Below are 26,008 nucleotides of genomic sequence, written 5' to 3' on the forward strand. Positions count from 1 at the left end.
TTATACCTCAATAAAAAACATTTTTTTAAGTTTATTGAGAGAGAGAGAGGATGAGAGAAGCAGAGAGAGAGAGGGAGACAGAGAATCCCAAGCAGCCATCCAGGTGCACCAAGAAAAAACATTTTTAATTAAAACAAATAAAAATTAAGACTAGACCTCAAAAAAAGAACTGAAGAAAAGTGATGCCTCTCAGAAAATTGTGTGTGAAAGGGTCTACTAACTACATTAGAAAGACCATTCATAGCGTGGCCTGGATGGCTCAGCCAGTTAAGCGTCTGACTCTTGACTTCAGCTCAGGTCATAATCTCACATTTGGTGAGCCACATTTCTTGATAAACACCTAGCTGTCAACAGTGGTTACTTCTCAGAAAGAAGGAATAGAAAGGAGGTGGGGGGTTGGATAGGGATGAAATGTAAGCAACAACGAGCCCCACACATTGGGCTCTGCACTGACGGTGTGGAGCCTGCTTGGGATACTCTTACTCCCTCTCTCTCTCTCTGCCCCTTCCCTGCTTGCACAGGTGTGCATGCATGTGTGTTCTCTCTAAAAATAAACTTAAAAAAAAAAAAAAAAAAAAGACAGTAAGAAACTTAAAAAAAAAAAAAGTGCAAGACAGATCAATAGATTTCAATGTAAGAGAATGGAAAGTTCCTTGGTATGGTTTCAAATTCCATATTACAACTAACCTTTGAGAAACTTATCACACTATCAAAGAACATCCATGGTTATCTGAAAAGGCTATTGAAATACTCTTCCCATTTCTAACTATATCTTGCATGAAACTGGATGTTCCTCATATACTTCAAAACTACGCATCACGGAGTGCCTTGGGTGGCTCAACTGGTTAAGCGGTCCACTCTTGATTTTAGTTCAGATCATGATGGTTCATGAGTTTGAGCCCATAACAGGCTCCCCTTGACAGCATGGAGCCTGCTTAGAATTTTCTCTCCCTCTCTCTCAAAATAAATAAACTTAAAAAAATTTTTTTTAATTTAAAAATAAAATTATATATCACAAGAGATCAGAGGCAGAAGCAGATAAGAAAATCTAGTTTTTTTCTCTTTATTTTTTACTTATTTTTAATGTTTGTTTATTTTTGAGACAGAGTGCAAGTGGGGGAGGGGCAGAGAGAGAGGGACACACAGAATCTGAAGCAGGCTCCAGGATCTGAGCTGTCAGCACAGAGCTCAAACCCACAGACCATGAGATCATGACCTGAGCCAAAGTTGGACGCTCAACTGACTGAGCCACCCAGGCGTCACAGTTTTTTTCTCTATTAAGCCAAACATTAAAGAGATTTGAAAAATTTATGTTAACATGTAATGAGTTTATTATTTTTAAGTTGAACTAAAAAATTTGTTTTAATTTGTAATATGTTAATATATCAACTGATATAACCCATATATAAAAAGGAGCTCTATGGAGGTTCCCAATAATTCTTTTTTTTTTTTTAAGTTTACTTATTTTGAAAGAGAGAGTCACAGAGAGAGCACGTGCACAAGTGGGGGTGGGACACAGAGGGAGAACAGAGGATGGAGATGGGCTCTGTGCTGACAGCAGAGAGCCTGATGTGGGGCTCAAACTCACTATGAGATCATGACCTGAGCCCAAGTCAGACACTTGACTGACTGAGCCATCTAGGTGTCCTGATTCCCAATAATTCTTTTTTTTTTTCATGTTTATTTATTTTTGAAAGTCAGAGAGACCATGAGCGGGGGAGGGGCAGAGAGAGAGGAAGACACAGAGTCTAAAGAAGGCTCCAGCCTCTGAGCTGTCAGCACAGAGCCCAATGCAGGGCTCGAACCCATTAACCGCGAGATCCTGACCTGAGCCGAAGTTGGATGTCTAACCAACTGAGCCACCCAGGCACCCCCAGGTTCCCAATAATTCTTAAGTATAAAGAGTGACACCACAAAGTCTGAGAACCTCTGGTTTATTTCGGGGAAAATATATATAGAGTTTTAGGCATAAAAGTATGTGGAAACAAAAAATTGTTAATATCACTATGTTGGAGATTTAGGACTAAAAGATTGCAGTAGGAAAGTGATCCGAATGGGATTTTTTTTTCATATTTCATCTTAGGCTTTAAACTTTTTAAAACTAGAATTATTTTAATATAGTTCATGTATTATTTTTATGAGTTACCGAAACAGATTTAAGTGAAAAAAGCTGTAAAGGTGGCATAATCCCACCTGTGTAACAAGAAAATTATACTTCAATTTATGTAGTCATCTAAATGCATATAAAAAGTCTGAAAGGTGGGGCATTGGGTGGTTCAGTCAGTTAAGTGTATGACTTTGGCTTAGGTCATGATCTCACGGTTTGTCGGTTCGAGCCCCACATCAGAATCTGTGCTGACAGCTCAGAGCCTGGAGCTGCTTCAGATCCTGTCTCTCCCTATCTTTTTCTGCCCTTCGCCAACTTGCGTGCACACATGTGCGCTCTCTCTCCAGTATATAAAAACATTAAAAAAAACTTAGAAAGTCTGAAAGGCTATACACTAAAACTTAACCAGCTATCTAAGAAGTGGTGGAATTAAGGGAGAACACTTACTTCCTTTTTTATTTATTTATTTATTTATTTATTTACAGCTTTAATTCTTTACGTTTTTTGGAATTCTTTGTGTGGGTATGCACACGTGCAGTTATTTTTGCAAAAAGCTTCTAATATTTTGATAAGTTGTTTCCTACTAAAGGATGGTTGACATTATACCAGGTAACTGAAAATCGATAAAGAAAAGCAGTGGGGTGCCTGGGTGGCTCAGTTGGTTGAGCATCCAACTCTTGGTTTTGGCTCAGGTCATAATCTCATGGTTCGTGGGTTCAAGCCCCAGGTCAGGCTCTTCGCTGGCAGTGCAGACTGCTTAAGATCCTCTGTCTCCCTCTCTCTCTGCTTCCCCTATTCCCCCAAATAAATAAATAAACATTAAAAAAAAATAAAGAAAAGCAGGGGCAACAGTATTAATATATCAAAGTAGAATTTAAAACAAAAAGCATCATCTGATATTAAAAGATATTATAAAAAAGCTCTAACAGCCACTTGTCTTTCTGTGTCAAATAAAGTAGTCAAACTATACAAGAGTAAGGAAGTATTTCCCCGAAAATAGACATAAAATGTATTCATGCTTTTTATCTGCACCATGGACTGCCCTTTCACAGCATGTACAAAAAATAAGCATTTCTTTGATATATTTGTTTTTAACACTGGAAAAGCATACACATATATTTCCAGCACATATAAGAAGGTCCGGAAGGACATACATTAAAACATCAGACGTGGTTATCTTAAGTGTGATTACCAAGAATTTTCATTTTCAATTTTATCAACTCTTGTGTTTCAAATTCTGGGAAGACATGTATTATTTTTATAATTAGAAAAAAAACATCATCAGTAAGAAATAAAGAAATCTATGAAACCACATTCAAGTTCATCATGTCCAGTAGTCTCATTAAGTAAACAGAAAAGAAATAGCGAATTTTAATTATACATGTAATAAGCTTGACTGAATACAGACACGAACCTTTATCCAATAAAAACCCCACATTTCTTGATAAACATCTAGTTGTCAACAGTGGTTACTTCTCAGAAACAAGGAATAGAAAGGTAGGGGGTTGGACAGGGATGACATGTAAGCAACTTACACGGGGTTTAAGTTTATCCATATTTGTTTCAAAGAAATTTTAAACAAGTAATGCAAAATGTCTGGCTTTCAGGAGCTGGATGGAAGGTACATGGTTGTTTCCCTTATCTCTGTATTTTCTCTAAGTTTAAAACATTTAATTAAAAAATATGTTTCATAATGTTAATGGAACATTATTAAGCTGTAAGGACCTCGGGGCGCCTGGGTGGCTCAGTCGGTTGAGCGTCCGACTTTGGCTCAGGTCATGATCTTGCGGTTCTTGAGTTTGAGCTCCGTGTTGGACTCTGTGCTGACAGCTCGGAGCCTGGAGCCTGCTTTGGATTCTGTGTCGCCCTCTCTCTCTGCCCCTTTCCTGCTCATGCTCTGTCTCTCTGTGTCTCTCAAAAAATAAACGTTAAAAAAAACACTTTTTTTAAATTAAAAAAAAGCTGTAAGGACCTCAATAAATACCTATATGAAATAAAATGAAACACTGATATGAAAAGGTAAACAAAAAACAAAAGAACAAGCTACTACAAACTCCAAATATGTTCCTAAATAACCCTTGGGTCAAAGAAGAAAATCAAAACTTTAAAAATGTATTTTCTTCTGAAAATTCGCAGCCTTCAATGCAAGGAAGAATACAAATAAATTAACCAAGCTATAAAAATCAAATGCTAAGAAAAAGAATATGAATCTACAAAAGGGTGAACAGATTTTTCTTAAAAAATAAGAAAGAAGAAAATAAGAACTGATAAATACAAGAGCTTTTTATAAACCAAACACATTAAAATAAACCAGTCTCCAGCAAGTCTCATTTTTAAAAAAGAAAATATAATAAAAACAATGAGAGGATAATAGAACAGATACAAAAGAGAGTAGAAAACATGCTACTTTGTATAGCCTATGCTAAAAACCTTGGAAATATCTAAGAAAAAAGCATCTCCTAGGAAAGCTCATCAACAAGCATGTAATGTAGCTAAGAGGTGCCTGGATGGCTCAGTTGGTTAAATATTCAACTCTTGATTTTGGCTCAGGTAATGATCTCACAGTTCATGGGATCAAGTCCCAAGTCAAGCTTCACACTGACAGCATCAAGATTCTCTCCCTCTCACTCTGCCCCTTCCCCGCTCACTCTCTCAAAAATAAATAAGGAAACTTAAAAAAAAAAATAAAAAGATGTAACAAAGAAATTGTGAATGATGGGGAAAACATGAAAAAGTTAACAGAGAACTGGCAGAAACAAAGTTTCAAGTGCTTTCTTTCAAATCTGCGCTATATATATACCCTTCTCAATTCATTTTATCAAGCCCGTGATCTAATAAAGCCACTTATGCTTGAAATAAAAATCTAATAAGGAGACAGCACAAAATTATCATACAGATCATCATTTCCTCTGCCTGAAATGCAGAAAATCCCCCCAAGATTTTCACATTCATCATCCCTTTTCATTATTTGGGTGTCAGCTCAAATACAACCTCCTCAGAAATGCCTTTCTTTACCATCCTATTTATTTTTTAAATGTTTATTTATTTTTGAGAGAGAGAGAGAGCAAGCAGGGTAAGGGCAGAGAAAGAACAGAGGATCTAAAGCAGACTCTGCACTGACAGCAGAAAGCCTAATGTGGAGCCTGAATTAACGAACCGTAAGATCATGACCTGAGCCAAAGTCGGGGACTCAACCAACCGAGCTACCCAGGTGCCCCTTCACCACCTTATTTAAAATAACTTCCCAGATCCTGTTACATTTCGTACACTCATCTTATTCACAGCATTTATTACAAATTGAAATTATCTAGAATTTCATGATATCTAGAATTTCATGGGAGTAGGCTATTAGTCTTGTTCTCTGGTATAATTCCAGAGCTTAAAAGTTTGTTGAATAACTAAATATAACTTAGGAATACATTTTCAGAAATCTAGCACCCAATTCAAATAACATACTATAATTAAAACACAGTAATCTCACCAGAGATCATATGAATATACTAAGGTTGGAAGACAATCAGCAGATATTTATTGAGAGTCTACGATGTGCTGGGATCAGTTTTAGATGCTCTTAGGAAGACAGCAGTTAACAAAACCAAATATATATATATTTCTACTTGCATGGAGCTTAAATTCTAGTGATTTGTCTCCAAACAACAACTAACATCACACTCAGTAATAAAACATCAGAGGCATTATAGGGTGGACAAGATGTTTGCTATTACCATTATTAATTGACATTGTTAGGACGTTCTAGCAATTCAATGATCAAGTAAAAGTAACAAAAGATCTATATACTGAAAAAAATCATTGAATTGCAGATGATACAACTACCTAGAAAATCCAAAAAAAAACACTACGAAATATGTAATAAGAAAGTTCACATTAAGGTATCTGGTTACAAACCAAATATATAAAAACCAACTTTTTCCAAAAAGCCACTGAGAAAAAAATAAGAGGGAGGGACACTACGCAGAAGGATCTGGTCACCATCTTTTATAAAATTTTATAATAAAGCTTTGATCATAATTTTTATCTTCCCCACAAATCTTTTTAAGATTAAAGAGTTGTAAATTTAAAAAATTTTTCTATGAAAAGAAAGGATTTCTGTTGTGGAAAAATACATGTCTTTGGTTCACTATCAAACTAGGGGAAAAAAATAGGCTCAGAATGAATCATACTATACCTCTATGTTCCAGTTATGCTGTTCCAAGGTATGGCGACATTGATCCATAGATTCTATGCCAGTCAGATCCTGAAAAGAAGGAAAAACCAAAAAGTTACTTAGGGAAAAATCATCAGTAAATATGTAGATATTTTTACCCCTAAATACTTATGAATGTTGTGGGAAAACTACACTGAAAAGTACTGAAGGTAAATGCTCCAGTATGGTAAGAACTTCACTGTTCAGAATTTATCCAGTCTGTTACAGCAGGTATTACTGCCATAGAACAAAAACGTGCAGTTTCTTACCCTTTAAAACTTCAAGGCTTTCAATTAAGATGATTATTGATTAAAATCAATTTCTCCTCTCAAACTGAAGTTTAAAAACTTAAAGATTTTGGGGCACCTGGGTAGTTCAGTAGGTTAGGCGCCCAACTTCAGCTCATGTCATGATTTCACGGTTCATGGGTTCGAGTCTCATGTGGGGCTCTGTGCTGACAGCTCAGAGCCTGGAGTCTGCTTCAGATTCTGTGTCTCCTCTCTCTGCCTTTCCCCTGCTCATTCTCACTCTCTCAAAAATATACGTTAAAAAAAAATTATAAAGATTTCTTCAACCACTAGGTCTAGAAAAATATGTTGAATATTGTTAATGTTCAACAAAAATTCTGTTAATAATACATAATAATAAAATAATGCAAGTTTCCTGCAAAATATCATCCCCTTTTTTTAGATTTTTTACTATTTTTGAGAGAGACAGAGACAGAGTGCAAGCAGGGGAGGGACAGAGAGAGAGGGAGACACGGAAACCAAAGTAGGCTCCAGGCTCTGAGCTGTCAGCACAGAGCCCCATGTGGGGCTTGAACTTACGAGCCGTGAGATCATGACCTGAGTGGAAGTTGGATGCTTAACTGAGTCACCCAGGCACCCCAAATGTCATTTTACCTACCGTCATATAACCTACCTTATAATATGAACTGTGTGTAAACTATTTTCTTTTAATTAAAAAAAAATTGAGAGAGAGCACACATGAGTGGGGAGGGGCACAAAGGGAGAGAGAGAGAATCCCAAGCAGGCTCCACATTGTCAGCACAGAGTCCGAGGCAGGGCTCGATCCCGTGAACTGAGAGATCATGACCTGAGCCGAGGTCAAGAGTCAGACGCTTAACTGAGCCACCCAGGTGCCCCAAAACATTTTATTAAAAAAAGTCTGTTGGGGTGCCTGGGTGGCTCAGTCAGTTGGGCGTCTGACTTTGGCTCAGGTCATGATCTCACAGTCCGTGAGTTCGAGCCCCGCACTGGGCTCTGTGCTGACAGCTTAGAGCCTGGAGCCTGCTTCAAATTCTGTGTCTCCCTTTCTCTCTGTTCCTCCCCCACTCATGCTCTCTCTCTCCATCAAAAATAAATAAAAAACATTAAAAAAAATTTTTTTTTAATAAAAAAAGTTTGTTACTCATGTTTCCCTATGAAAAGTATTTCCCCTACCCTCTTCTCCTTGGACTATTCTCAGGTTTTACTTTGTTTCTTCTCTGGCTCCTCTTCTACCCCACTTAAATGGAATTTCCCTATGGATGTGTCCCTGGTTTTTGTCTCTCTATACCTCCCTCCCTGGCAATCTCATATATATATATATAATATATATATAATATATATATATAATATATATATTATATATATATTTATATTTATATTTATGTGTGTGTGTGTGTATATTTAAGAGAGAGTGAGTGGGAGAGAGGGGCAGAAGGAAGGAAGGAAGGAGGGAGGGAGGGAAGGAGGGAGGTTGCGGGGGAGCGAGCGAAAGAGAGAGAGAGAGAGAGAGAGAGAGAATATTTTAGGATCCATGCTCAGTGGGGAGTCCAACATGGGGCTAACTCTCAGGACCCGAGCTGAAATCAAGTCGGACACTTAACTGACTGAGCCACCCAGATGCCCTGGCAATGTCATTTAATCCTTAGACTTCAACCACCCTTTCTATTCAGATGACTCCTAAACAATTTCTGGGCCCGCCATCTCTTCTGAAGTTTAGCAGCACATTTCCAATAGCCTATTCAACATTTTCACCCACATGTGGCATCAGTACCTCAAATGCATCATTTAAAACCACTACATATTTTAATGACACTATCACCCTCCAAAATATACAGGCAAAGGTGACATCTGGAACCTCAGCTTCATTTTTGAGTATTCTATTCCCTTGAATTCCACGCTTCATCAGCAATAAAGTTCTGGCCATTTTCTATATACATCTGTAACTACATTTCCCTTCCCACAGCCAGCATCTTTAATCAACACTTCAAGTGAACTGTCAAAATAACTTTTCTCTCTCCTTCTAACTATTCTTCCTATCATGTATATGTGTGTGCATGCATGTATGTGTATCATTCCTTGGCTCAAAACTTTTCAGTTGATTGGATAATGCATTCCGAAATCTTTAGCTTAACATTCAAGTACTCCTATAATGTGGCCCCAGCCTCTCTTTCTAGATTATTTTCTAACTGTTTCCCTTTTGGTGTCCAATACTTAATAAATCTAACAGTTCATATGTACATCTAATGACCAGAATTTCCACAAAGCTAAATCCTAGACTTTTTTTTGAGGACTAATACAAAAGCCAAATCCATCCATCCATCCTCTCATGTAACAAATGTCTATTGTTACTGTCTATTCTGTGTGTTATTTACTACGTCCAAGAGATACGGAGATGATAATGGAGATGATACAGTCTCTATCCTCAAGAAATTTCTCCTAACAACCAGCAAGCAACAGAAGAAAGACATTGATCTCAATCTCACAAAAATGTGGTAACATGCACTTCTGAATCAGGAGCCTAAGGTTCTTACATTGATTCTGACCCTGTAACCATGGACCAGACACATTTTAACTCTTTAGGATTTAATTCTAAAAGATTTTAGCTCCCTTTATGTGCACCATGAAGGACTTAGTTTGGGCTGGTTGCCCTTTCCAGAGCTTAAAAACAAACAAACAAACAAACAAACAAACACCTAGAAGTCTGTATTAGTTAGGTATGCAATTATTTATTTTTATTAAAAAAATTTTTTTAAAGTTTCTTTATTTGAGAGAGAAACAGATCAAGCAGGGGAGGGGCAGAGAGAGAGGTAAAGAGAATCCCAAGTAGATTCTGCACTGTTAGCACAGAGCCTGATGAGGGAGCTTGAACTCAAACTGTGAGTTCATGACCTGAGCCGAAATCAAGAGTCAGAAGCATGGGCTCCTGGGTGGCTCACTTGGTTAAGCGTCAGACTTTGGCTTAGGTCATGATCTCCTGGTTCCGGGGTTTGAGCCCCGCCCTGGGCTCTGTGCTGACAACTCAGAGCCTGGAGCCTGCTTCAGATTCTGTTTCCATCTCTCTCTGCTCCTCCCCTACTTGTGCTCTCTCTCTCTCTCTCAAAAATAAACGTTTAAAAAAAAAAAAAAGAGTCATGCTTAACCGACTGAGGCACCCCTGAAAATTTTCAAAGTTTATTTATTTTTGAGAGAGAGACAGAATGCAAGCTAGGGAGGGGCAGAGAGAGAGGGAGACAGAATCCGAAGTAGGCTCCAGGCTCTGAGCTGTCAGCACAGAGCCTAATGCAGGGCTTGAATCCACAAATTGCAAGGTCATGACTTGAGCCAAAGTTGCATGCTCAACCGACTGAGCCACCCAGGCACCCCAAAATTGTTTACTTTTTAAAAGTCCCACAACAAATTTTAATTTTTTTTAATGTTTAAAGTACCATGGGGCACCTGGGTGGCTCAGTTGGTTAAGCTTGGTCCAAGTCTTGATTTTGGCTCAGGTCATGAACTCACAATTTGAGTTCATGTGAGGTTGAGCATGGAGCCTACTTGGGATTCTCTCTTCCTCTCTGTCCCTTTCCCCCACTCACGTGCTCTCTCTCTCAAAAAAAATTTAAAAAATAATTTAAGACTAAGAAAATAATAAAATACTGTGCAAATTTCAAAACTGAAATTGAAAAACTCTATTGAGTACCACTGGCTTTGACAGCTCTGACAGTAAGGACTTTAGTTCCTGACCATTCTAGGCCTCTGACCAATTTGGCTACTGCCTTCTGGCTTATAATAGGCTCCTTCTTAACTTCCAATTTCCTCACAGCCTTCTGCAGAAGACTGCGATGTCCAGGGTTCCCTCCTCTTCTGTACATATTCTCTTTAAGAATTAGAGTCTACTTCTGCCTTCTTCTCAGGGTGTAATGGCCACTCAATCTTTAAAAACTAAAATTGTTTTCTCTCTTATGTACCTATTATTTTCTACTTTCTACCATGATTATTTATACTCATTCTATTGCCTTATCAGAGGATACAGGCTCCTTGAGAGCACTGTCTGTGATTCATCTATATATAATGCTCCCCTGTACTTAGCACACAACACAGTAAGGACTTTATAAGTTATAGAAAAAGTTAGTATAAATTAAACAGACCCTTTTTGTATAAGCTTTAATAACTGTTGCTATAAACTGAAACCTTTAGACATTTTCACCAGATCTCAACTTTTAAAACCCTGGGGCTTTAAAATCCCAAACGTTCTGACTACATGTTAAGCTGGCTGTTAAAAACACAAATTTGCAGAATCTTCCTGAAAATTAATAAGTCAGAGATGGAGATTTTTTTTTTTTTTTAAAGCTCCTGAGCTGATTCTAATGCACAGCCAGACTGGGAAATTCACGGTATTGCACAATTCTACGTAGAACCAGAGACTATATTATGTCATTTATTAACTTAAAAAATTTTTTTTAATGTTTATTTTTGAGAGACAGAGAGACAGAGAGCAAATGAGGGGAGGGGCAGAGAGAGAAAGAGAAACAGAATCTGAAGCACACTCTAGGCTTCGCACTGTCAGCACAGAGCCTGACACGGGTCTTGAACCCAGGAACTATGAGATCATGACATGAGCCAAAGTTGGCCCCTTAACAGACTGAGCCACCAAGGTGCACCACTTATTAACTTTTTAAAAAAGGAGTTAGAAACATTGCAGGAGAGAACAGAGTAACTGCACATCTTCAATACTGAAACACTTAACCTAATTTACAAGCAAAACTCTTTTGTAAGTGGTGAATCAGGGTAAACTGGACGCCCAAGTGAACAAGCCTGCTTTCAATCACTACTGTCGAGTATTGGAAACATGCACTAGGACTAAGCAATGCTAGACACACCTAGGACAGGTGTAATTTATTCATCTAGCAACAGATGTTCACCAATCCAGTATTCTAGAAATCCAGATACAAATATAATACTTGGTCTCATTCAGTTTACATCCTACTGGAGGCAGACTTACCAAAGCAAACCACACACACAGAGCAAATAAATGAACAAAATTTTAGGGTAGGGGATTCCTTTGGAATAGGTGTTCAAGGAAGGCCTCTACAAGGAGCAAACATTTCGGCAGAAAGCTGATGAAAGATTAGGGCCCAGCCATGGAAAAATATGCGGGGAAAGTATCCTAGGCAGGACAACAAATGCAAAAACTCTGAGACAAATGGATATATGACATTATGCATTTGTCAAAACCCAGAGAATTTTATGGCAGAGTGAATCTTAATGCATGTAAACTTTAAAAAATCGTTTAAAAGGTCAGAAGATCCTAGGATGGAATACAGTCTGTGACAAAAGAATTTAATTGTATTATAAATATATAAAACAACCTCTTTGAAGAGGGTGAAGGGGAGAGTTGCTGACCTAACTGTGGAAATGAGTGGGGTCTGAAAGGCTAAAGGCAAAAGAAACCGCACGTAAGTGCAATCTCTAGCTGATAAAGTTGTTTGCCATGGGGTATGAGTTCTGAAGCCACTAAATCTATATACATATACTGGAACTGAAAAATTAAGTAAACAGATGTGGGGTGGGGGGAAACAGTTTTCTCTGTGTTGAGGTGGGAAGTTACAGATAACCAAGGGGAGAAGGCTAGAATGATCCATGTGGTAATGGATTAGAGTTGGGAGACATCTGAATCAACTCATGTTTAGCTTAATATAGAATGGTTACAGAGAGAAGCAGATAACTGAGTATATATACATGTATGTCCCTGTTCCATCAGCTGAGAGGGCCTAGAGGCAACAACACACATTCCAGTAAGTAGCAAGCACACATAATGCTCAGAGTTTGGTTGCTAATACTATTCTCCAAAAAAAGGAACCAGGCTCCTTAGAGAAAGAAATGATCTTAGGACTGGGGCAGGAAATATATAGGATGACCTCAGAGAATTTCATAGTGCCAGAAAGTAAGGAAGTGCTCAAAAGAACCCCACAATGATGGGGGTATATAAAGAGATACAGGAATCAACCCAAATGGCTCCCAGTGGCCAAAGACGATACAATTTGAGTAACAAAATAAAGTAGTAATGGATTATAATCCTGAATACAAATTAAATATCCACGAGTCCATATAAATACATAACTGAATAACTAAATGGGGGAGAGTAGACAAACAGCCTATGCAGAACAACTCCAAATAATTGTGTGGATACTATCCCTTCAAGGAGGTGGAACATAATTCTCTACTCAAGTGTGAGCTGTGTGCAGTAACGTCTTTCCAAAGACTATGGTATGGAAAAGAACGGGAAAACATTAACTTTATAGTGGGGAAACCCAACAGACACTACCTCAACCAGGTGATCAAGGTCAATGTCAATGGTGATAAATCCTGTTGACAGTATGCATCCTTGATAAGATGTAATAAAAAAGCATTTTACCTTTGTGTTCTTCCTTCCAAAAATCCATAACCCTAACCTAATCATGAAAAAAGCATCAGGCAAATCCCAATCGAGGGACATTCTACAAAATACCTGACCAGTACTCCCGAAAACTCTCAAGGTCATCAAAAACAAGGAAAGTCTAAGAAGCTGTGGCAGCCAAGAGGAGCCCAAGCAATTTGGCTACTAAGTGTAATGTGGTATCCTAGATGGGATCCTGGAACAGAAACACATTAGGGGGCACCTGGGTGGCTCAATCAGTTAAGCATCACACTCTTGGTTTTGGCTCAGGTCATGATCTTGCGGCTCTGGTTTCAGGGGTTCGAGCCCTACATCGGGCCATGCACTGGCAGCACAGAAGTCTGCTTGGGATTCTCTTTCTCTCTCTCTCTCTCTCTCTCTCCCTCCCTCCCTCCCTCCCTCCTTTACTTGTGCTGTATCTGTCTCTCCCAAATTTAATAAATGAACTTAAAGAAAAAAAAAACTTTAAGAAAACATCAAAAACTAAGGAAATCAGACTGAAGTATGAACTTTATTTGATAATAACGTATCAGTGTTGGTTCAATACGTGTAACAAAGGCATGAAATAATAATGTAAGAATGTTGATAAGGAACACCCAGTGCAGAAAATATGGGAAGTTGTGTACTATTTTTAAAACTTTTCTGTAAATCTAAGTAGAAAGTTTACTTGAAAATGTTTAAAAAACAAAAGTAGGGGACACTTCTGAGACAGAATGAACTTAGCAAGTTAGCAGATAATGTCTGAGAAGTAGGCAAGGAAGAGAACATTCATCTAGGGCGGTGCTTCTCAGCCTAACTTGCGTATCAGAAGTACCTGAGAGGAATCTACAGATGCCTAGACCTCTACCCCAAGCAATTTAATCAGACTCTCTGAAAATGTAACTTAGGCATAAATTTTTTCCTAGGGGAGTGAGAACTTTCAGGTGATTCTACTGTACAGGGTTGAGAATCACCAATGAAGAGCTTTAATTCTAAATTCAATGGGAGTGCCATTCTGTCTGTGAGAAGCATTAATTGCAGAGGGCATGAAAGAGAACAAGACACCAGCTAGGAGACTATACAGATGTCTGTGAGAAACAGAATGGTAGTTTACGATGGTAGCAGTGAAGAGGGAAAGAAGAGGACAGATTTAGGGTATATTGTTAAAGCTAGAGCCAAAAGGACTGAATGATAAATATGTGGGGGTGGAAGAGAAATACTAAGATGAACCCAAGCTTCAGTGGAGGGATGATAGTGTTATTTACTAAGAATGAGGAAAACTGTTGATATAATTTTGTACATCTTTTTGAGAATCATTTACTTCTGGTAAAGCAAAGTGTTTAAAAAAAGATTAGGGGAAAAAGTAGAAACACACTGCCAAAGATGAATGCACTCTATTCTTAGATGTATCATATGGGAATGGACCGCCTGATCGCAATGCCAGCCAGCAAGATGGATAGTGATCTATCCAAAGGGTCAAACGCAAAACATGAGGAACTCACTTGCCACCCACTGTCTGAAAACAGTTGCACTCATAGCCTGGATAGGGTTGGCTACCTTTTCTCAGTTTCATATTTTTTTCTAAACCTAGGATAAATTAGGCAAAGAAAGTTTAAATACTAGAGAAAGATGGGAAAAAGGGAGGTTTCCCTGTGGTCCCAATCACTACCAATACAACTGGTTTACATTTTAGTATTTCCTTGTAATTCACTGCACTGCAAGAAAAGGATCTGGGATTTTGATTCAACCTCCATTCAAACATTTTAATTATAGATGGAACTGGTTAATGGGCGTTGCTTCTCTTTTCTAAACTGTAAGCATCTTGAGAAGAATCCATTTACTTTTGCTTTCTGATCTTCGTAGGACTCTTCTGGTGTTGTCTTTCCTGACTTGGGAACCAATCCCTCCACTGCTCCCTTTCCACTAATCAGCCCTGCCTCCCACATCACTGCTAACAATCACCGGTTGAGGAGTTTTCTATATTTTCTCTTCTCTGTGAGACACCTCTCTCCTAGATACACACAATTTTGAGCACTCCTACTTATTTTATCAAGTACTCTCTTATATATTACTCTTCATAACCATTTTAACGGTTATATAATATTGTAATTGGCCAAAACAATTTACATACAGATGTTACAATTGCTTCTGATTTCCCACCATTAAAATAGCACTTTGATGAATATTTCTGTTACAACGTTTCTCTGTATTCAGAATTTCCCCCTTTAGGATCCAATCAAAATTATGAGCCAAGGAGTATGCATAATTTTTCAAGTTCCTGATACATATTGCCAAAATCTACTTCGGAAGGACTATTTCAATTTAGGGCTGGTTTCAATGTGAGTCAAAAGCTAAGTATGTCTCGAGCCAGTATTCATTCTCATTTCAGTGCCAAAGTGAGTTGTGCAAAGCCAGCTTTGTTCGAACAAATATGGAAGTTTTGGCTGGAGACACTGCATTAGCTTTGTTACCAATTCTTTCGCAGCAATAACATGTTTGGCTACCGGCACTTATGGAAGATAGGTGAAACAGAGAAGTTAAAGAAATGATGGATTTAATAACCTTAGTCACTGGTTTCCAGTTCCTCCCAAATTAATTTCTTTAGAATTCAACAGGTTGTAATTCTTTTCATTTTTAAACTTACTTACTTACTTATTTATTTATTTATTTAGTAGGCTTCACACCCAGTGTGGGGCTTGAACTCACAACCCTGAGATCAAGACTTGAGCTGAGATCAAGAGTCAGATGTCCAACCAACTGAGCTACCCAGGCGCCCCTATAATTCTCTTTCAAAAGGAACTTTTTCTTAATTTTTTTTTTTAAGGCACTCTCTATGCCCACTGTGGGGCTCAAACTCATGACCCTGGGATCAAGAGTCAGTCTCCACTGACTAAGCCAGCCAAGGGCCCCTCTTTTTTAACCCTGCACTCCAAGGAACTTTTTTCTAATGTTTATTTTTTATTTTTACGAGGAAGCACGTGTGTCTAAACGTGGGAAGGGCAGAGAGGGGGAGAGAGGACTGAAGAGGGCTCTGTGCTAACAACACATAGCCCGTTGTGGGGCTCAAATTCATGAACCTCGACATCATGACCGGAGCTGAAGTCAGATGCTTTACGCAGGTGCCTCAGGAACTTCTTTTTAAACACTATATGTTAACTCTAACGGAATTTAAGATTTTTATTAAAAAAAATTTTTTTTAAACATTTGCACAGAGTGCAAGCTGGGGAGGGGCAGAGAAAGGGAGACACAGAATCCAAAGCAGGTTCCAGGCTCTGAGCTGTCAGCACAGAGCCTGACACAGGGCTCGAATTCATGAACTGTGAGATCATGACCTGAGCCAAAGTTGGCTGCTGAACGGACTGAACCACCTGGTGCTCTGAATTTAAAATTTTTAAAAAGGAACTTTTTAAAAAATTTTTTAACGTTTATTTATTTTTTGAGAGACAGAGAGAGACAGAGCATGAGCAGAGGAGGGGCAGAAAGAGAGAGGGAGTCACAGAATCTGAAGCAGGCCCCAAGCTCTAAGCTGTCAGCACAGAGCCCCATGCGGGCCTCGAACTCACAAGCCGTGAGATCATGATCTGAGCTGAAGTCAAACGCTCAACCGACTGAGCCACCCAGGTGCCCCAAAAGGAACTTTCTTTTGAGAAGAGAACTGCATCCCAAAGACACAGTGCAGTGCCTTAGCAAACAGTTAATAAACTGTGGAAACTGTCTGAACGAATAAATGAATGAATCCTGTTCTTACACCAATAATCAACTTTTATCTCTCTAGTTCTTTGTTTTGTTTTTTTTAGAAGATTTTATTTTCAAGCAACCTCTACACCCAATGCAGGGCTTGAACTCACAATGCCGAGATCAAGAGTCACATGCTCCCCCAACTGAGCCAGCCAGGCACCCCATCTCTCTCTAGCTTTTAAATACTGTTCCTCTCATTATCACTTACTCCTACTTTGTGTCAGAATGCTAGCCATCTTTAATTCATCTTCCTCAACAATCCTGAGATAGATATTGCCACCATACCCATCATGAGTTGAGATACGAAGACTCTTTGAAAAGAATTATGTGGGGGCGCCTGGGTGGCTCACTTGGTTGGGCGTCTGACTTAGGCTCAGGTCTTGATCTCGCAGTTCGTGAGTTCGAGCCCTGCATCAGGCTCTGTGCTGACAACTCAGAGTCTGGAGCCTGCTGCAGATTGTGTCTCCCTCTCTCTGCCCCTCCCCTGCTTGTGCTCTCTCTCTCTCTCTGCCTCTGAAAAATAAACATTAAAAAATTTTTTTCTTAATGTTTAAAAAAAAAAATTATGTGGAAGCATTCCCACACTAAAGCAGGTACACCGTAAGTACTCAAAGGTTAGCTAAATCCGCTAACCTTTATTTCCTAGTTGGCTTGCTTTCCAGTACTCCAGTTTACATTAAGATCTACTAACATCTGAGGTGACTTGAGATGGCATTGGACAAAATAGCTGCTGTGGCTATAAAGATTAATTTTAGTACCTGGATATTAACATTGGGACCTTCTCCCTCTAATCTCCCAGGGCCACTGTCTAATGTCAAAGCTATTACAAATCCCCTCCTGGGTAGGTCCATCCAGGTCTGTCTTACTGAGATATCCCTTGCTCCAAGATGATATTTCCCTCCTTCCTCCTCCCCTCAAAGCTAACTCCCCTTCCATTAATTGCTCTCCTAAGGATTTAGGATAATGCTACATTTAGTTACAGCTATTTACACAACAGTATAATTGACTTGTAGCATTAGTAAGAGAAAGGCAGTATGTATCTCTAGGGCAAAAAATATCCTGAACCCCAATCAATCTCTAACTAGTAAGATGCATAGAGGAAATTGGAGGGAAGTGTGCAAACTATTTCTATATCCTTCTCCTATTCCATCTTTGGTCTAACTTCCTCCTCTCCCAAGTCAGAAGACAACAAACAGGATGTCAACACCACCTGGCAACTCACTTCTGAAATACTGTGATCCTTGACTTAACTTTTAAGTATGATTCAAGGAAGGTATCACAAACAATAGATGATGTAGTGTTTTAACTAGATGTCTCATTCAACTATTTGGATAGGGATTAGGTAACACTCAAGATTACCCAAGTGTAATCACTGGAGTGCTTTCCTAAGAAGTGTTTCTCTTCCCACACCTCATCTGTTTATACTAAAACTGTAGGAGGTTGATGTGAAATCTCAGTTGAAATTTAAGTGCTCTCTTTCCTCAACAAGATATTAGCCAACCAGCTCCAACAGTACATTAAAAAAATTATTCACCACGACCAAGCGGGATTTATACCTGGGATGCAGGGCTGGTTCAATATCCACAAAACAATTAACGTGATTCATCACATCAACAAAAGAAAGGACAAGAACCATATGATCTTCTCAATAGATGCAGAGAAAGCATTTGACAAAATACAGCATCCTTTCTTGATAAAAACCCTCAAGAAAGTAGGGATAGAAGGAGCATACCTCAAGATCATAAAAACCATATATGAATGACCCAATGCTAATATCATCCTCAATGGTGAAAACTGAGAGCTTTCTCCCTAAGGTCAGGAACAAGACAGGGATGTCCACTCTCACCACTGTTATTCAACATAGTATTGGAAGTCTTAGCCTCTGCAATCAGGCAACACAAAGAAATAAAAGGCATCCAAATCGGCCAGGAGGAGGTCAAACTTTCACTCTTTACAGATGACATGATACTCTATATGGAAAAACCAAAAGATTCCACCTAAAAACTGCTAGAATTGATTCATGAATTCAGCAAAGTTGCAGGATATAAAATCAAGGCACAGAAATCGGTTGCATTCCTATACACCAACAATGAAGCAACAGAAAGAGAAATCAAGGAATCGATCCCATTTACAGTTGCACAAAAAACCATAAAATACCTAGGAATAAATCTAACCAAAGAGGTAAAAAATCGATACACTGAAAATTACAGAAAGCTTATGAAAGAAATTAAAGAAGACACAAAAAAATGGAAAAAGATTCCATGCTCCTGGATGGGAAGAACAAATATTGTTACAATGTCCATACTACCCAAAGCAATCTACATATTCAATGCAATCCCTATCAAAATAACACCATCATTCTTCACAGAGCTAGCACAAAGAATCCTAAGATTTGTATGGAACCAGAAAAGACCCCGAATAGCCAAAGCGATCTTGAAAGAGAAAACCAAAGCAGGAGGCATCACAATCCCAGACTTCAAGCTATACTACAAAGCTGTAATCATCAAGACAGTAATGGGACTGGCACAAGAACAGACACTCAGATCAACAGAACACAATACAGGACACAGAAATGGACCCACAAATGTATGGCCAACTAATCTTTGACAAAGCAGGAAAGAATATCCAATGGAATAAAGACAGTCTCTGCAGCAAGTGGTGCTGGGAAAACTGGACAGTGACAGGCAGAAGAATGAACCTGGACCACTTTATGACACCATATACAAAAATAAACTCAAAATGGATGAAAGACCTCAATGTAAGACAGAAACCCTTCAAATCCTTGAGGAGAAAGCAGGCAAAAACCTCTTGGATCTTGCCCGCAGCAACTTCTCACTCAACACGTCTCCGGGGGCAAGGGAAACAAAAGCAAAAATGGACTACTGGGACCTCATCAAAATAAAAAGTTTCTGCACAGCGAAGGAAACAATCAGCAAAACTAAAAGGCAACCAACAGTATGGGAGAAGATATTTGCAAATGACATATCAGATAAAGGGTTAATATCCAAAATCTATAAAGAATTTCTCAAACTCAACACCCAAAAAACAAACAATCCAGTGAAGAAATGGGCAAAAGACATGAATAGACACTTCTCCAAAGAAGACATCCAGATGGCCAAGTGACACATGAAAAAATGCTCAACATCACTCATTATCAGGGAAATACAAATCAAAGCCACAATGAGATACCACCTTACACCCGTCAGAATGGCTAACATTAACAACTCAGGCAACAACAGATGTTGGCGAGGATGCGGAGAAAGAGGATCTCTTTTTTTTTTTTTTTTAACATTTATTTATTTTTGAGAGACAGAGAGAGGCAGAGCAGGAGTGGGGGAGGGGCAGAGAGAGAGAGAGGGAGATACAGAATCCGAAGCAGACTCCAGTCTCTGAGCTGTCAGCACAGAGCCCGACGCGGGGCTCGAACTCACGGACCTCGAGATCATGACCTGGGGCGAAGTCGGACACTCAACCGACTGAGCCATCCAGGTGCCCCAATCTCTTTTGCATTGTTGGTGGCAATGCAAGCTGGTGCAGCCACTCTGGAAAACAGTATGGGGGTTCCTCAAAAAACTAAAAATAGAACTACCCTACAACCCAGCAGTTGTACTACTAGGCATTTATCCATGGGATAAAGGGAGTGTTTTGAAGGGATACATGCACCCCCATGTTTATAGCAGCACTATCAACAATAGCCAAAGTATGGAAAGAGCCCAAATGTCCATCGATGGATGAATGCATAAAGAAGATGTGGTGTGTGTATGTGTGTGTGTATATATATATATATACACACACACATACATACACATACATACAATGGAGTATTACTCAGCAATCAAAAAGAATGAAATCTTGCCATTTGCAACTACGTGGATGGAACTGGAGGGTATTATGCTAAGTGAAATTAGGCAGAGAAAGACAAAAATCATATGACTTCACTCACATGAGGATTTTAAGAGACAAAACAGATGAACATAAGGGAAGGGAAACAAAAATAATATAAAAACAGGGAAGGGGGCAAACCAGATGAGACTCCTAAAAATGGAGAACTGAGGGTTACTGGAGGGGTTGTGGGAGGGAGGATGGGCTAAATGGGTAAGGGGCACTAAGGAATCTACTGCTGAAATCATTGTTGCACTATATGCTAACTAATTTGGATGTAAATTTTAAAAAAGAAAAAAGAAAATTAAAAAGAAAAAAAGAAATTTAAGTGCTCTCTAAATTCCAATTGGATTGTTAGCTCTAGCTTGTTTGGGATAGATTATTTATTTGTTTAAAAAATTTTTAATGTTTTATTTTATTTTTGAGAGAGAGAGCGAGCATGAGTTGGGGAGGGGCAGAGAGAGAGGGAGACACAGAATCTGAAGCAGGGCTCAAACCCACAAAATGCGAGATTGTAACCTGAGCAGAAGTCAGATGCTCAACTAACTGAGCCCCGAGGTGTTCCTTTTTTTTTTTTTTTTTTTTAATTTTAAGTTTATTTGTTTATTTTGAGACAGAGAGCACAAGTGGGGGAGGAACAAGAGAGAGACAGGGGAGCACGAGAGAGAGAGAGAGAGAGAGAGAGAGAGAGAGAGAGAGAGAGAGAGAGAGAGAGACACAGAAAGAGAGAGACAGAGAGAGAGAATCCCAAGCAGGCTCTGCACTGTCTGCTCAGAGCCCGATGTGGGGCTCGAACTCAGAAACCATGAGATCAAGATCATGACCTGAGCCAAAATTAAGAGTCAGATGCTTAACCTACTAAGCCACCCAGGCACCCCTGAATATTTTAACTTGTTTTCAGTTATTCCCAGAGACAAACTTGGCAAAAACCAGGGATCTTTGTTCCCTCCTTCCTACTACACAGATACCTTTGCTTTATGTAGTAACAATACGCCTTCTCTGGTAGCGGCAGGAGAAATGGAATTTGAAGTCCCTTCACACCCAGCAATCACACTCACCCAGCCTCTGATCTATACCTGAAACTCTTATACTCAAATCTTTATTATTCACATTTAATTACTAAGCTCCCAAATTAAGTAACAGCAGCTTCCATTTACTAAGCACCTACTACTATGTAATAGGCACTGTAAGTAATAAAGCCTTCATTTTCCCCACTGAGAAAGCCAAGGATTCAAAAGGATAGGTAACCTAAGAATATCCTTGTCTAGGAATAACAACAAATGGTGGAGCTGAGACTGAAACCTAGAATAACTATATCCAAAGTCCAGGCTGCTTCCTATGCCACAATGCCTCCCATTTTTATTTGATTAATTCATACTATAAAACAAATTTTCAGGGGCACCTGGGTGGCTCAGTCGGGTAAGTGTCCAACTCTTGATTCTGGGTCAGGTCATGATCTCACACTTCATGAGATCAAGCCCCATGTTAGGTTCTGGGCAGACAGCACAGAGCCTACTTGCGATTCTCTCTTCCTCTCTCTGCCCCTACCCTGCTGGTGCTCTGTTTCTCTCAAGATAAACTTAAAAAAAGAACAAAAAAAAAAAACAAGTTTTCAATAAATCCTCAATTCAGAAAATTTCAGCAAAAGTTTTGAGAATGTCTGGAATGCTTTAAGTTTATTGATTGGGAGAGAGAACGCAAGTGGGGGGGGGGAGAGGGAGAGAGGGAGAGAGGGAGAGAGGGAGAGAGGGAGAGAGGGAGAGAGGGAGAGAGGGAGAGAGGGAGAGAGGGAGAGAGAGAGAACACCCAAGCAGGCTCTACACTGTCAGCATGGAGCCCAAGGTGGGGCTCGATCTCCCGAACTGCAAGACCTGAGCCAAAATCAAGAACTGGATGCTCAACCAACAGAGCCAACCAGGCACCCCTAAAACCTGTTTTGTTTTTGATTTTAGAGAGAGAGAGAGGCAGAGTCACACCAACTGAGCAAGCTAAGTGTCCCTGATCACTTCTTTCTTAATTATACTTATTGGTAGCTAAATATCAGCCCATAGATGTATATAAAAGTGTTCTCATTTATGCGTAGTGTCAACAATTTATTGGTATAGTTTTGCTCTACAAACAAAGGGTTTGATGTCAAATAAGCCTGGAAATGTTACATACCAAAATCCCCTTTTTGGGTATTCCCAATATATCTTTTAAATTTCTTGCTTTTAGGTAAAAAGAAAATTTAACTTCACAACTTCACAACTCCACAAAGGGAAAGATCTATTTTAGAAGAACACTATTAATATCCAATGAAGAGCTTTCCTGTAGAACTGGCTTGGGAATCACAGATTAGAGGCCACCACTGGATGTCAAACTAAATGGTCCATGTAAATCAAGAGATAATCCTACCCCCTAAACAGATTCTTAAATATTTGAGAACTGACTGGACACAATGACAGTACACAGGATGCTTTATGTGCAAATATTTGAATCTATATTAAAGTACCATTTGGATGAACATTTCCAAAAAACAATCAATAGTCTTAATCCAAGCAATTAAGAGTAGGTAGAACAAGCAGTTGACCTTTGTTGGAAAGTTAGAGGATACCAACATCTTCAATAACCCTTCACTCTAATTCTACCACTAACTAGCTTGGTGACTTTAGGCATCTTTCTGAGATTCAGTTTCCTTATTTGTAAAATGTAAATAAAAAATGATTAACTCATTGGGTTGGAAAGATTATACAATGCTCAATTCAGCTATTATAAGGAAACATGAAGAAAACATTAAAAATGCAAATGTCGTAAAACTTAGTTTCATGTGGACAAGTAAAAGACATTTGTACATCAAATGAGATTATTGTGTGGATTTTTTTTCCTTTCATTCTGTTAAGGTGGTATATTACACTTGAACCATTGTTGCATTCCAGGAACAATTCCCACTCGGTCATGGCATATAATCCTTTTAACATGCTGCTAAATTCAGGGGCACCTGGGTGGCTCAGTCAGTTGAGCATCTGACTCTTGATTTCAGCTCAGGTCATGATTTCATGATTCCTGGAATCAAGCCCCACAGCAAGCTCTGTGCTGACAGTGCAGCCTGCTTGGGATTCTCTCTCTGCCTCTCCTCTGCTTGCGCTCTCTCACTCCCAAAATAAATAAATAAACTTTAAAAAAAAATGCTGCTAATTTCAGTTTGCTGGTATTTTGTTGAAGATTTTTGCATTAATGTTCATAAAGAATAATGGACTCTAGTCTTGTGTCTTTCTTTGCTGGCTTTGGTAACAAGTTAATTCTGGCCTCAGAATCAGTAAAATGTTCCCTCTTTTTCAATTTTTTGGAAAAATTTGAGAAAAATTGGAATTGGTTCTTTATACAGTTGATAGAATTCACCAGTGAAGCCATCAGGTCCAAGGCTTTTCTTTGTCAGGAGTTTTTTTATTATAGATTCAATCTCCTTACTAGTTATAGATATATTCAGATTTTCTATTTCTTTGTGATTTAGTCCCCAGGAGATCTTATGTTTCTAGGAATTTGTCCACCTCATCTAGGTTACCCAATTTGTTGGCACACAACTGTTCATAATACTTTTATCAATTTTATTTCTGTAGGATTGGTAATAATGTCTCCATTTTCATTTCTGATTTTAGTAACTTGGATCTTCTTTTTTTTTCTTAGTCCACTGAGCTAAAAGTTTGTAAATATTGTTGATCTTTTCAAAAGAACCAACTTTTCAGGGCGCTTGGGTGGCTCAGTTGGTTAAGCATCTGACTTTGATTCAGGTCATGATCTCACGGTCTGTGAGTTCAAGCCTGGCATCAGGCTCTGTGCTGACAGTTCAGAGCCTGGAGCCTGCTTTGGATTCTGTCTCTCTCTCTCTCTCTCTCTCTATCCTCCCCTCCCCCACTCATGCTCTGGGTCTCTCTCTCAAAAATAAACAAACATGAAAAATTTTTTAAAAAAGGGGGTGCCTGGGTGGCTCAGTTGGTTGGGTGTCTGACTTCGGCTCAGGTCATGATCTCACCGACCATGGGTTTGGGCCCCACATCAGGCTCTGTGCTGACAGCTCAGAGACTGGAGCATGCTTCAGATTCTGTGTCTCCCTCTTTCTCTGCCGCTCCCCCACTCAAGCTCTGTCTCTGTCTCTCTCAAAGATAAATAAACATTAAAAAAAATTTTTTTTTATTAAAAAAAAAAAGAACCAACTTTTGATTTCACTGATTTTCTCTATTGTTTTTCTATTCTCTGTTTCATTTATCCAGGCTCTAGTCCTTATCATTTCCTTTCTTCTGCTAGCTCTGGGTTTAGTTTGTTCCTTTTCTAATTCTCTAAGTTATAAAGTTAGGTTGTTGATTTGAGAGCTTTCTTGTTTTTTTAGTGTATAGCTAAAAACTCTCCCCATCAGCACCTCTTGCTGTATCCCCTAAGTTTTGGTATGTTGTGTGTTTATTTTCATTTGTCTCTATGTATTTTCTAATTCCCCTTGTGATCACTTCTTTGATCTACTGGTTAAGAGTATGTTGTTTACACAAATTTGTGAACTTTCATTTTACTGGTTATTTTTCTAACTTCACCCAGCTGTGGCTGGAGAAGATACTCTGTACGATATATATCATTTTAAGTCTACTGGGACATAACTTATGTACAGAAAACCCTAAAGATTCCCCTCCCACCCACACAAAAAAACCTGTTAGAACTATCAAATGAATTCAACAAAGTAGCAGGACATAAAATCAATACACAGATTTCAGTTGGGTTTCTTTACACTACAATGAGCAATCTAAAAAGGAAATTAAGAAATAATTATATTTACAATAATATTAAAAAGAATAAAATATTAGAAATTTACTTAACCAAGGAGGTGAGAGACTTGTACAATGAAAACTATACAATGCTGGTGAAAGAAATTTAAAAAGATTTACATAAATGAACAGATATTAAGTTCATGGATTGGAAGACAATAGTGTTCAAATGTCAATACAGGGGTGCCTGGGTGGCTCAGTTGGTTAAGCATCCAACTCTTGATTTTGGCTCAAGTCATGATCTCACAGTCGTTGAGATCAAGCCCCAAGTTGGGCTCCACAATGACTGTGAAGCCTGCCTGAGATTCTCTCCCGCTCTCCTGCCCCTCCCCTGTGCACTTTCCCTCTCTCTAAAAAAAAAAAAAAAAAAAAAAAAAAAAAAAAGTCAACACTACTATTTTTTTATTTAAAAAAATTTTTTTAAACGTTTTTTATTTATTTTTGGGACAGAGAGAGACAGAACATGAACGGGGGAGGGGCAGAGAGAGAGGGAGACACAGAATCGGAAACAGGCTCCAGGCTCCGAGCCATCAGCCCAGAGCCTGACGCGGGGCTCGAACTCACGGACCGCGAGATGGTGACCTGGCTGAAGTCGGACGCTTAACCGACTGCGCCACCCAGGCGCCC

General features: G+C 39.0%; 1 protein-coding gene across 2 annotated transcripts in view; it reads right to left on the bottom strand.

Moving 5' to 3' along the window:
• The window catches only part of FAF2 (Fas associated factor family member 2), a 77,717-nt gene that overhangs the window by 25,151 nt on the left and 26,558 nt on the right, over positions 1 to 26,008 (bottom strand). Inside the window, exons 1-2 of one of the 2 annotated variants that reach the window (XM_042991833.1) lie at positions 6,678 to 6,699; positions 6,294 to 6,362 (exon numbers count right to left, since the gene is read on the bottom strand). In XM_042991833.1, the coding sequence (XP_042847767.1) occupies positions 6,294 to 6,341 (48 nt within the window). In that variant the 5' untranslated portion in view covers positions 6,342 to 6,362; positions 6,678 to 6,699. Of the gene's footprint in view, positions 1 to 6,293; positions 6,363 to 6,677; positions 6,700 to 26,008 lie in introns of those variants that run through there. The other variant, XM_007085515.3, reaches the window with a different exon arrangement.

The sequence above is a fragment of the Panthera tigris genome, chromosome A1 (assembly GCF_018350195.1).
Source record: "Panthera tigris isolate Pti1 chromosome A1, P.tigris_Pti1_mat1.1, whole genome shotgun sequence".
In the NCBI taxonomy this organism is placed as follows: domain Eukaryota; kingdom Metazoa; phylum Chordata; class Mammalia; order Carnivora; family Felidae; genus Panthera; species Panthera tigris.